Raw genomic sequence first — 12,586 nt, forward strand, 5'->3', positions numbered from 1 at the left:
TTCTACATCACATTTTAATGTCTTTTCTACACATTTTTTCCACTTTCCAGACATGTTCATCACTTATAAACTATTTCTACCCCTTTTACACCTAATGTCACGTATGTTGACTTATTATTGTCATTTTTAACCTCTTTTCACCAGATTTCATGCTTTTTTCCTGCCAGTTTAAACTAATTGTTCCTACTTTTAAAATTACATTACCCCGTTTCTGCCACTTTTTAGCCAACATCGACTAATGGCATAGCCGCAGGTGTACCAGGGTGTGCTGGTGCCACCCACAGAGACTTGACTGAGCATTGCGAGAGCGCTACCTGCTGATAGCGATGAAACAGAGTTTCCTGATAACTTATTTAAAAAAACCTGGACTTGACTTCCAGCAGGACACAAGTTCAACACGCCCCTCCGACACAGGCTAGTGAGGCTACACACACCATGGGGAATGATGCAGCTAACGTTACAGTGACAGACGAACCCAATACACCTTTTCGCACTTGAACTAGCAACGTGCGCCGCCATTTCAAGAGGGGTATGCTTTTGTTTGACAACCGCCATTGACCGCTGACAACATGGTGGAGATCTTGCAATCTGGCAGATTTTTATCATACAATATCCAAATCCTGCATTTGCTGTCATAATCACGCCTGGCTGAATGAAAAGATATCATTTTACAGAATACCAACAGAAAAAGGCCAGAAACGGAAATTATGGATCCAAGCACTGAGGCGAACGAGCGACAACGAAACTACATGGAGCCCAAAATCAAAGTGTTGGTGTGTTTGTAATAGACCTTTCATTAATGGTAGGTTGTGTATTTTGGGGATTACATTTCTTCCTGACTGATTTTATGACATTGATTATGAATTAGCTTACATTTAAATTGTATTTTATTCAGTAATGAAAATTAAAGGATTTTAAGTGCGCCTTATAGTCCGAAAAATACGGTAATCTTAACTCAGTAACAGCCATGAGGTGACTGGCGTACGGGGACACTGGGGATTGGCCCGACATAAAGAGAAAAAGGGAATAAACATATTTGTCATGTATCCTGTATTTTACCCCTCTTTCCCGCCATTGTAGTAGTATTTTCCATAGATATTTCATATTTTTATGTAAAAATAGGTAAAAGATAAATAAAAACATTCCTCTGCGTTACTTTGTTATTGATTTATTTGAGAGCATGTGTGTGAATGTTTAAACCTGCTGTGAACGATTGTTGACTATTACTGATAGAACGTACACAACGTGTGGAGACGTTTTGTGTTATTAATGTTGTATTTGAGAGAGATACATTATTTTGAATGTTTGTGGAGGTGTAACATTCTGTTGAACATACATTTGGCACACCCAGTATTTGCTGGTGTCTTATTTCTGTCTACGACATGCAGTCATATCTGTGAATGTACTGATTTTCAGAACTTCTATATCGAGTTCAATTTTATTTAAAAAGTTTCTCTCCATCAGTGATTGGTGGATGTTGTGAAGTTTGATGGTGGTTCAGCGTGGAAAACATGTGGTTGTATGAGCTCAGAGGAAACGTATGCATGGACTGGTTGGTTGAGATGCCTTCATGCTTCTCATGCACCAAACAAACACAACAGCTCTGAGAACATTTGGTTTCATGGTAAACAAAAACACTGAGTCGTTACACAGGAAACAACAGAATCTAAAACTCACCTTCCAAACTTAAAAATGGATTTTTTTCATGTTCAAACATGTTTTTTCACACTGAGATTCAAAGTGAATGAGATACAAAGTGATTCTCTAAATCCTCAGGCAGGAGTTTTTCTCTTTGCTGATCATTAGAAACCAAAGACTTTCATCTCATGAGTACAGATCATTTTAAAAGGTTTAAGCCTCATAACTGAGGAGATTCATTATCCTTTATGAATGAATAATCTTGGAATAATCAGTAGGAATCAGTGACCAAAGGAAGGAGACGTGTATGAAAGAATGAACAGCATGTGAGGAAAGGGCGGAGAAAGAAAAACAGACGTTAAGCTGTTCCATGGATTGTTGTAGGACTAGATTCTCATGTTTTAAACACAACCTTTGCTTTTACTGCCTTGTTTCAACAAACATTCTGCCTCCTGAAATATATTCATTTATTCCATCATTCAAAACAAGTTCATCAGTATTAAAATGACCAAAAATATATATTTTAATCATTTTTTTCATACATATAAAAAATGTGTTTGTACTTTTATTCTTTTTTTATTTGGTCAGGTTTGGTTCTTTATATGAGTTATTTATGTTTGAGAACACACAGCAGAGCCCCGCCCACACCCGTGCAGGTGAGCCTGAAGCCACGCCCACCACAGGTTTCAGTCGGATTAGTTTTTAAGGAGGTGGATGAGATCAGATGATCAGTTCTGATCAGTAGCAGCCATGCCGTTACCGTCCACCCAGGAGTGGATCCGGATGTCTCAGCGGACTCCAGGGATCCTGATCTTCGGGATGGTCCTGGCTCCGTGCGGGTGGGTCCTGGACCTGACGGCCACCGTGGCCCCCAACTGGAGGACCCTGCACGCGGTGGATGGTAGACCCACAGACCAGATCATCCAACAGGGGATCTTTGACATCTGCTTAGCCACGTCCACGTCCACAGACCAGAACTGTGATGAGGAGGACCAGATCTACTTCGACAACGAGCTGATCGGCATCGCGCAGGGCCTGATGGTGGCCTCCCTGGTGGTGACCCTCATCGGCCTGGCCGTGGCCATCCCGGGGGTCCGCTGCTGGAAGGAGTCACCCAACTGGGTGGTGGCGGGCCTGGGGGGGATCCTGATCTTCATCTCCGGGGTCCTCACCATCATCCCCATCTCCTGGTACACGCACATCCTCACCGAGCTCGCCACCGCGGTCACGACCACGGACGTGCGCGTGGGCTACTGCATCGTGCTCGGATACATCGGAGGAATCTTCGAGATCCTCGGAGGGTTCGTCATGTTCATCGGCATCTGTCGATGCTGTGGCGGGAAAAACCGCGGCGAGCGGCGCGTGGACGAGGTGTTACCGCCACAGAGAAGCCCGCCCCCGCCCAGCCTGAACCGCATCAGGACCCCGACCCCCAGTGTGCCGTACTCCAAGGACTCCCTGGATGATGACGTGTCCTTCCCGCGGGCCAAGACCCCGCCCACCCGCGGCCCTCAGATCAACCACTCGTTCAACGGACGACCGTACGACGCCGACCTATGAGGATGGACGATCAATGACTGATGACGTCATGTGAGAGAAGATCAAATAATATTGAATACTGGTTATTAGTGCTGGGCGATTTACGGACTGTATTTATTCACAAAATGTTGATATACGATATAAATCTCAATAATTGTAACTATAATCCAGGGTTAAGTGTGTGGAAATCGTTTAAGGGACAGCACGTGTGAGTGAGTTGTGTGGATGTTTAGATGAAAGTCTGCGTTAGAACAAACGACACAACTGAGCTTTTAATGTGAAAGTAGCGTCTCCTAAAACACGTATTTTACAACAAAATAAGATATGAAATATAATAATTTTCTGCATCACCAAAATAGAAAAGTCGATATATCGTCCAGCTCTACTTGTTCACAGTATCTGTATGTGGTTGTGAGTATAAACTGCCTTTAACTGTCATGGACAGTAAAAATCTGCCAAACTTTGTAATAAATGAAGGATTTAATATGAAATAGAAGAATGAGATCACTGGTGTCAAACATAGGGCGCGGGGGCCAAATCCAGCTCTTTACAGCATCCAAACCGGCCCACATGCAGAGGGAAGTAATAAAGTGTGAGAAAACATGAATCATTGTGTAAATGATCTAATAATATAGTAGTGAAATATCAGAGGCATAAAATATCTGGTAAATGTATTGAACTCTTCATTATTATTATTTTTGGTTAGTTTTCCACAACAAATGAAATAAAGTAAATGAAAGTTAGGATTCTTTAGGGAATGTTAACACTTATTGTTTGGATATTGTCAGTGCCTCACATATTTAACATTAATTATAGTCTACATCACGTGTCAAACTCTAGGCCTGGGGACCAAATCCGGTCATTCAGAGCATGAAATTCGGCCCGTAGGTCAAAAGTGGAAATAGAAACTAATAATTGTGTAAATTAATGTGAAAATAATGCAGTTTTAGACGTTCCAGTGCCTCCAAATTCTCAAATTAAATGAAAACTCAACAATATATGTAGTTTCCTGTGCTTATGTCACATGACTGTAGTTGGAATGAGTCTGGAAACTTTTCACAAAAAATCTAATAAAATTATATAAAAATTGTTCTCAAGAATCAAAGCATTATTAATTAATTTATTTTCCTACAATTGATTTTATGACCATTATTCCTACTAGTACAGTTCCCGTTGGAAGTATGTATTCATATAGTGGGAGGAGCTTAAGTAGAGTTGTCAATGATGGCTAAATGAGTTTGTGTTTGAAGGTTGTTGTACATAGAGGTGTAAATATACCCTTTTATAACACCACAGATACAAAGTCAAATAGCGTGTGTGAATTCCATGGTTTAATATTATATGAGTCGCATTAAGTACCAAATATAGTTTTTTTTGTAAACACCGTTTGGAGGCAGTGAGTTACGTTATGTGAGAGTCTGTAAATATCAAAGAATACACACTGTTATGTTTTATTTGTGTTCAGGCACCTAAACGTTGGTGCTTTACTGTGTTGATCAGTTAAACGTTCACGTTTAACACCTTTGGTTTACATAGAAGAACAAACTGGAATATTGTAAATAATCATTTTCTCGTCTATAATCTGTTCATGAACTGAATGAGTTTGAGAAACTGCTGAATCATGACAATCTATCCTCTTCCTCTGATTGGATGCATCGTTCCTGTTGACCTTTGACCTCTCCTGCCTTGTTCTAAGTGGGGGATTGTGGTGTGGGGGGGGGGGGGGGGCAGAACATTCTATTTGCACTTTGTGACCACAGCGTCACTGAAGAAGCTGAGAATTGATCAACACGTGAAATGTTTTTGTTCCTTGTTTTATTGGATTTTTTTTTGTATTTTTAACTTGTTGAAATTAAATCACGAGAGCGTTTTTGACAATAAACTTTGTGCTAATTGGAAGATATCTGTGCTTTTATTGCAGCTCAGTATTATATTGATAAGCTTGATTAGTTCTGTGGTTCAGTCATGTCACATGGCCGTCTATAAGGGGGGATAAAGGGGGTCCATCCATAGTCAGTAAAATGATGGTCTATTGTTCTATGAATCTGTGATAACCACATTTATTTATTCATCTGAATAATATCCACTGTTATCCAGGAACGTTTATTATTATTATTATTATAATCATCTTAAAGATGGAAATCATGGTTTTAATCACTAATAAAATGGTGGAAAAGGTGGTAAAAGGGGATTTTAAAAACCACAAAAATTGGTTAAAAGTTGAAAATTGTGGGTAATGTTACTTAAAAATGTAGGGAAATTAGTTTAAACTGGCAAATAATGTGGATGACAAATGTGAATGTGGTTAAATTGGCAAAAATAATCATGAAATATGGTGAAAAGAGGTTAAAAGTGACAATAATAGGTCAACATATGTGACATTAGGTGTAAAAGTGGTAGAAATGGTTTATAAGTGATGAATATGTCTGGAAAGTGGAAAAAATGTGTAGAAAAGTCATTAAAATGTGATGTAGAAGTGTCAGAAATGTGAGAAATGTAGCAAAAATACATTAAAAGGAGCAAAAATATGGTAAGAAAAAGTGATGAAAATAAGTTAAAATATGGTGAGTTTGGTGGAGTTGTAGAAAAAAAAAATTGCCTGACATTGTTTAAAATATTCATTTCTTGAAGGCAAATTTAAGGTTGAAAACCCCTGGATTAGTTAATGCTAACTTTAAACATTTCTATGTTAGATTATTTCTCTCTAATCTGCACATTTTGCAGCTTTAATGTGAATTATTGTGTGTTTGTGCAGCAGTAAACGAGTTTCAGAGTTAATGTCGTGTGTGTTTGACAGTCGTGTCTTTTCTTTTAGCATGAGTCGTAGCCTGAACACACACACACTGCATGAACACACACACACACACACACGATGCAGTGGAACCGGTCAGGGGAGGCTAATCATTCTATTCTAAACCATCCTGTCAAACCACATTATCTGAACAGTTGAAACTGGGCGTGGCTCACATACATTACACTGTGTTTATTCACCATGAGTCAGCAGAATTTAATTCATTTATTTAATGAACATCAGTCCTGTTTTGATTAGGATTCAATAATTAAAGAGTCGAGCATTCAAACATTAACAGTAGAACGTTACCAGCTACAGGATATAATTATCTTAAGTTTAAAACTCTGAATCAACTTTTTAACTCAAATTTATTTCACTTTTAATCCTCCCTCTAAAGCGTGTTTAAAACTCAAGGCTCGGGGGACAAACCCGGTCCTTTAGACCATTCAATTGGGCCCGCAGAAGAAAGTAAAAAAGACAGAAAAAACACAAATTGTCTAAATGATGAAATAATTCAGTTGTAATTATCTCTTTTTTTTTTTTTTTTTTTTTTTTTTTTTTTTTTTTTTTTTTTTTTGTCTGCACATTCTGTCGAAGGTTAACACTACAAGAAGTGCAATCTTTTAACAGCAATGCATATTTTGTTATTGCAATTAAATAAATTTATTTATTTCATTGCATAATTGTGACCATCACCAGCCCTCCCTAGGGAAGGGTAAGAAATACTTTATTAAAGGGAGGATGTAAAAAAAGAGAGGGCAGTGTTACACCAAGGTGAGGGGTTGGAGAGGGGTGGGGAAGTTAACAGGGAAGAGGAATACAAGATAGGAAATGGAATGGGTGGGGAGTAGTCGATAGATTTCAAGTGATGCGATGTGAAATTGTGGTTGTGTATATTGTGCTTATTGTTGAGTTATCAAGCCAGTTTGGTGACCAGTGTGCGGCTTAGGAATAATGGTGGTGGCTGTGAGCAGAGGAAGAAGTGAGTGGAAATTCCATAAAACAGGTATTTGGGAACAACGTGTCTGTGGTTGAGCCCAGTATGAGTGTTATCCCACAGCCCAAGGCCAGTGCATCCATGACAAATGTATTTCCAAGAACCGCCACTGCAAAACCCACGAGCCGCCCCCGGGCCCCGGAAGCAGCCAGGCCAGCAGCAAGAGCGGGCAACCCGGGGGCCCCCGGCGGCCACCACACGGCCAAGCAGCCCCCCGAACGCCCCCAAGATCCCAAACCGAGAGGCAACCATCGCCCCCCCCATACACACCCGAGAAAGCCCCAAGGAGCCAAGGACCCAGCGCACCACGCCACCAATCCAACCCCCAACCCCCAGACCCCCCACCCATCCCCCCCACCCCCCCCACACCCCCGCGCCCAACCCCCCGAGGGGAGGGCCCAGAGAGCTCCCCGCCCGAGACCCCAGCGGAGGAGCCGAAGCCCACGCCCAGCAGACGACCAGAGCCACGCCGAACGGGCAGCCGGCGGGCACCCGCCGCCGGGCCCAGAGCCAGCAGGGACCCGACCCCAGGCCAGAGGGACCCGGAATGAACGCAGCACCAGGAGCAGCCCGCCCAGGGAGGACGACCACACCCCAAGCCGCATAAGGCACCAGGGGGCCGCCGGGAGTCTCCCCGTCGGCCCCCAGGCACCCCAACCTAGCCCCCCATGGCGCCCCAAATCACCTATTGTTGATGTCGCCCGCGCCACGGGCTTTAGTTTTTTTATTTGTATTTTTTTTTTTTTTTAAAAGCCAGGGCCCCCTCCAAGGGCCAAGCCAGACCGCCTTGTGCATCCCCAGCACCCTGCCTCACGGGGCACTGCCCAAGCAGGGGCCGTACCATTAGGTATGCAAGGGCGCGGCACGCGGCACCCGCCCCGAAAGACCCCCGCCAGGACCGGCCCGGCCAGCCAGCCAATCACCCCGGGCCCCAGGAGCACCCCCCGGGACCAGGACCCCCCAAGGGCAAGTCCCCGGGCCAAGCCCCCCGGGACGCACCCCCCACCCCCGCCCAGGACCCGGCCACAGCCCAGCAGGACCGCACAGCCCCGGACAGCCCAAGGCCAGCAGCCCAGGGCCCGCCGCCCCCCGGGCAGCACCAGCCACGGAGCAGCGCCACCCACCGGCCCGCGAGCAACCGGCGATCCCCACCGCGGGGACGGAGGCACCCCAAAGGCACACATCAAGTGCGGAACCGCAGCCCCGAGCCAAAGATGCCCCGGACCCACCCACCAGTCCGCAGATGGCAGGACAGACCCACCAGGCGGCCGACAGCAACCTCCACCACCGGAACAGCTAGCGCCGCCCCCCAGTAAACAGCATCGCTCCGAGGCACCTAGCAACCCCGCCCCAACCCCGGTGAGGACACCAGCACACCCCCAGCACACCCACCCCCCAAACCGGCGAGGCAGGCCGCCCCAGGCCCGCACACCGCGGGGCCCGCCCCCAAGGCCACCAGCCGACGAAACAAGCACCAAGCCTCACCCAAGGGGAGGAAGCGTCCCCGCGCTCCACCAGGCCGACACCGCCCGGAAAGACCCCGCAAGGAGAGACCCCAGCAAAGCCCCCCGAGACCCACCGCCACGCCCGACCACACCATCCTGATGTATTTTCACTCTATGTAGTGGCCCAGCCACCAACAGAGGGGCCAGGCCCCCACCGGAGAGGCCCAAATATGTGAGCCAACCCACCACCCTGTTATGGTGCCTCTCCATTCCCCAATGGAGAGGCACTTCCCTATCCCCTGTGTGAGTGTGTGTGTTCAGTGAATGTATGGGGTGTAATTAAAAGAAGGGGGATGGAGGGGAGCGGTGCTCCCCATCCTACCTCTGTGGATATACGTGTATGTGGTGTAATAGGCCGGAGGGTGTAAGTGAGGGTACACCCTCCGGGGGGTGGCATGTTGAGGTGTGATTAAAATTGGAGGGATTAGTAGGGTAACTAGAGGTGGGAGTGCCGCCCCCACGCCACTACATAGTGACACAGGTGGCGGCCCCCACCACCCCCAGTCCCACCATCCAGCCCCCCAAGGGTTGGGTATGGGTGTGTGGTGCATATTGTGAATGGGCCAGACCAGCTGGGAGTGAGGTGAAGTGTACATGTAGGAGGACTGTCCGGTGCGAGCCGGGCCCGTCCGCGTGGCGGGCCACGCGAGATGGTAGATGGTGCAGACGGGCAAGCGGCACTGTGGGCCCCGGAGCAGCAAAGCCGGAGACCCCCCCCACGGCACCCCCCAGACTGCGACGGCCCCGCGGAGCACAGCGGCACCCCCCACCCCCGGGCGCAGCCAGGCACCAACCCCGTCCCCCGGTGCCCCAGGGAGCTACCCCCGCCGCACGCCGGCCCAGAGCGACGCCCCCCCGCCGCCAAGGAGAGCGGCCGAGCAGGGGGGAGGCCCGTGCCCGCACCAGGGCCAGCAAAGGCCCACCCGGCGCCACGACACAACACCCTCCACCGGAAGGCGGCCCCGGCCCCCCCGACGAAAGAGGACACCATCCACCGCCAAGCAGGGCCACCCCGCCAGCCACGGACCGGCAAGCCCGAGTACCGAAGCACCCCCAGCCCGGTACCGCCATCCCACACCAACGGCGCCAGAAGAGCCCCCCCCCCCACGGAGGGGACCCCCGACGACCCACGCACCGGCACGAGACACCCCCCCGACGCCAGCGCACCCCGGACGACAGCGGGCCCCAGGCCACCAGCCCCGCCCCACCCAAGGCTGCGCAGCGCCGCCACGAAACCGCGGCCGGTCCCCGGGCAGATGACAGGAGAGCACGCCCCCGGACACCCAGACCACGGATCCACCCCCGGGACACCCCCGCCCCGGAATGGCGCCCACGGCGCCCGGTGCGCCCAGCCAGCAGACCAGCCAATCCCGACGCGGATCCACCAGGCCAAGAGCCACGCGCCGCGCCCCCGCACACCCACCCAACACGACCCCCGGGGAGGCCCCATAGCACCCCCCACCCCACACCCCCAGCCGTACTGGCCACACCGGAGGGGGGCCCCGCCCGGCCCGTCACGCAAGCGACATCCCTGGCGAAGGCGCGCCCCAGGGAGCCAAGCCGAGGACCCGCAGGGGCCGACGGAGCAACCCACGGCCACACCCCGCCACCCAGCAACCCAGGAGGCAATCGCCGACCCCGGGCAGCAGCCACCCCCAAAGCCGCCCACACCCCGGATCCCCCGGACCGGAGCCACGGACCCCACCACCCCAGGCCCCCCAACGGGACCACCCCCCAGCCAACCCATCCGGCACGGCACCGCCCGCCCCCCAGGCGAGAGCAACAGCCCCCCCACCAGCCCCCAGGCAAACGGGAGCCCCCCAAACCCAGCCCAACCGGATGGCGGGCGCAAGAGCAAAGGAGGAGGGGGGGGAGGACGAGACAGGGGGACAGGGAGCAAGGGGAAGGAGCGGCAGAGGAGCACGCAGGGCCCCAGCCCCAGAGGCCAACCAGATGCGCATGCAAGGGGCAACAGCGCCAAATCGAACAGCCCTGGGACCCTGTGAACACCCAGAAGGAATGCACACCCGCGCCGAGGCAGCCAGGCACCCCGGCAACCCTCCCCAGCCAACCCGGCCAGGACTACCCCAGAGGCCCAAGGGCGGCCCAGGCCTACAGTTGGACTAGTGCGTTAGTAAAAAGTGGTGCTGGCAGTCGCTTGCAGGCTAGATCATGAGGCTTTAAAAATTTAGATTTAATGCAATTAAAAAAGGAGTCCAACGCTCCTCAAAGCACATTATTTTTTTTTGTTTTCTGAGAGCAGACATCTTTTCCATGGAGATAAATTCTGTGAGGAGATTTTGCCATTGGTTTATGTTTAAGGATTTTTTGTCTTTCCAATTTAGTAATATTGTTTTTTTTGCTATGGCTAGTGCCGCAAGGATTGATTGTGATCGGTTTGCGGGAAGTTGAAGCATTGTCAGGTCTCCTATCAGACAAAGATTTAGAGATAAAGGAATTCTGCAGTCCAAAATGGAGGACAGTTTTTCAGTAATTAGAATCCAAAAGTGTTGCACTGGGGAGCAAAGCCATAAGGCATGTAAATAGGAATCCGCTGTATTCTGGGTGCACTGAGAGCAGATGTCTGTTGGGGAGAAGCCCATTTTATGCATTTTCTGTTGGGTAATGTGGGATCTGTGGAGGACCTTGTATTGAATTAGCTGAAGATTTGTGTTTTTCGTCATCTTAAAAGTATTACGACAAATTTCTGTCCAGAAATCAATGCTCGGGGTGATTGAGAGTTCGGCCTCCCACTTAGCGATTGGTAAGTAATTACAGTTGGTGATCGAGAGAGCTCTGTATATTTTTGAGAGTTTTTTTGATTTTGTTGAGATTTTTTTCATATATATAGCCAGTTCTGGAGGTTGTAAAGTAGTTAAGTCTAGTGGAGTAGTTTTCTTTATTGTTTCTGTTACTTGTAAGTACTGTAGAAAGTTACATTTATTTATACCGAAAGCTTGGGTTAGATTATTATATGTCCTAAGCTTGTCATTTTCAAAGAGGTCTTGGAGATGAGTGATTCCACTCTCTTCCCATGTCTTCAGATAGAGTGGTGTTTTTTTATTTTTAAAGTCGGGGTTGTGCCAGATTGGAGACAGTATACTAGTTTTTAATTGAACATTTGTGATGTCCAGGGCTTTCCACCATGCAGTCAGTGTGGAGGCAATTAGTGGGTTTTTAAAGCAGTTGTGATGTTTGAGGGTCGCAGTGATAAAAGGGAGATCAGAGAGTTTAATGTGTTTGCAGTCTAACTGTTCTATTTCTAGCCAGGTGTTGTAGTAATCTTTTGGTTTTAGCCATTCTGTTAAATATAATATTTGGTTTGCTAAGTAATAATGCATGAAATTAGGGGCTTCTAAACCACCCTCGTCTTTGTTTTTTTGAAGGGTTGAAAGGCTTATTTTAGGTTTTTTATTTCTAGCATAGAATTTTGTAGTTGTAGAATCTAATCTTTGAAACCATTGTTTTGGTGGTTTTAGTGGTATCATTGAGAACAGGTAGTTTATTTTAGGTAAGATTTTCATTTTAACTGAGGCTATCCTGCCAAGTAGTGAGATGGGGAGATTGTTCCATCTCCGCAGATCTTCTGTGACTTTGTCCAACATCGGATCATGATTTAGTTTAATTAATTCATTTAAGTTTGGTGATATATTTAAGCCTAGATATTTAATTGTATTTGTGGTGGAGGGGTGTTGTGGATTTTGGTTTGCAGGATTCCATGAATTTTTTGTCAAAGGGAGGATTGATGATTTTGTCCAGTTAATGGAATAGTCTGATAATTTAGAGAAGCTGTTTATTAGATTAAATACTTCCTCCAAAGAGGATTGTGGTTCTTCCAAATAGAGTAAGATGTCATCCGCGTAAAGATTAATTTTGTGTTCTGAGATGGATGAGTGGATTCCTTTAATAACAGAGTTCTGACGTACAGCTGCTGCGAGAGGTTCAACGAATATTGCAAAAAGCAAAGGTGAGAGTGGACAGCCTTGTCTGGTTCCCCTCTGCAGTGTGAAGCTTTGGGATGTTATTTTGTTTGTGGTTACTGAGGCCTTAGGTTTATTGTACAGGGTGGAGATCCATTGTATGAATGATTCTCCGAAGCCAAATTTGCCAAGGACA

At 47.7% G+C, this 12,586-nt stretch overlaps 1 protein-coding gene across 1 annotated transcript; it reads left to right on the plus strand.

The window, feature by feature from the left end:
• Positions 1 to 2,345: 2,345 nt before the first annotated feature.
• LOC114472971 (claudin-23-like) lies at positions 2,346 to 5,076 on the plus strand. Its single transcript, XM_028462300.1, has one exon. It carries the CDS (start codon positions 2,389 to 2,391, stop codon positions 3,196 to 3,198), a length of 810 nt encoding a protein of 269 aa, XP_028318101.1. The 5' UTR covers positions 2,346 to 2,388; the 3' UTR covers positions 3,199 to 5,076.
• The last annotated feature ends 7,510 nt before the right edge of the window (positions 5,077 to 12,586 follow it).

Source organism: Gouania willdenowi, chromosome 12 (assembly GCF_900634775.1).
Source record: "Gouania willdenowi chromosome 12, fGouWil2.1, whole genome shotgun sequence".
NCBI classification, from domain to species: Eukaryota; Metazoa; Chordata; class Actinopteri; order Blenniiformes; family Gobiesocidae; genus Gouania; species Gouania willdenowi.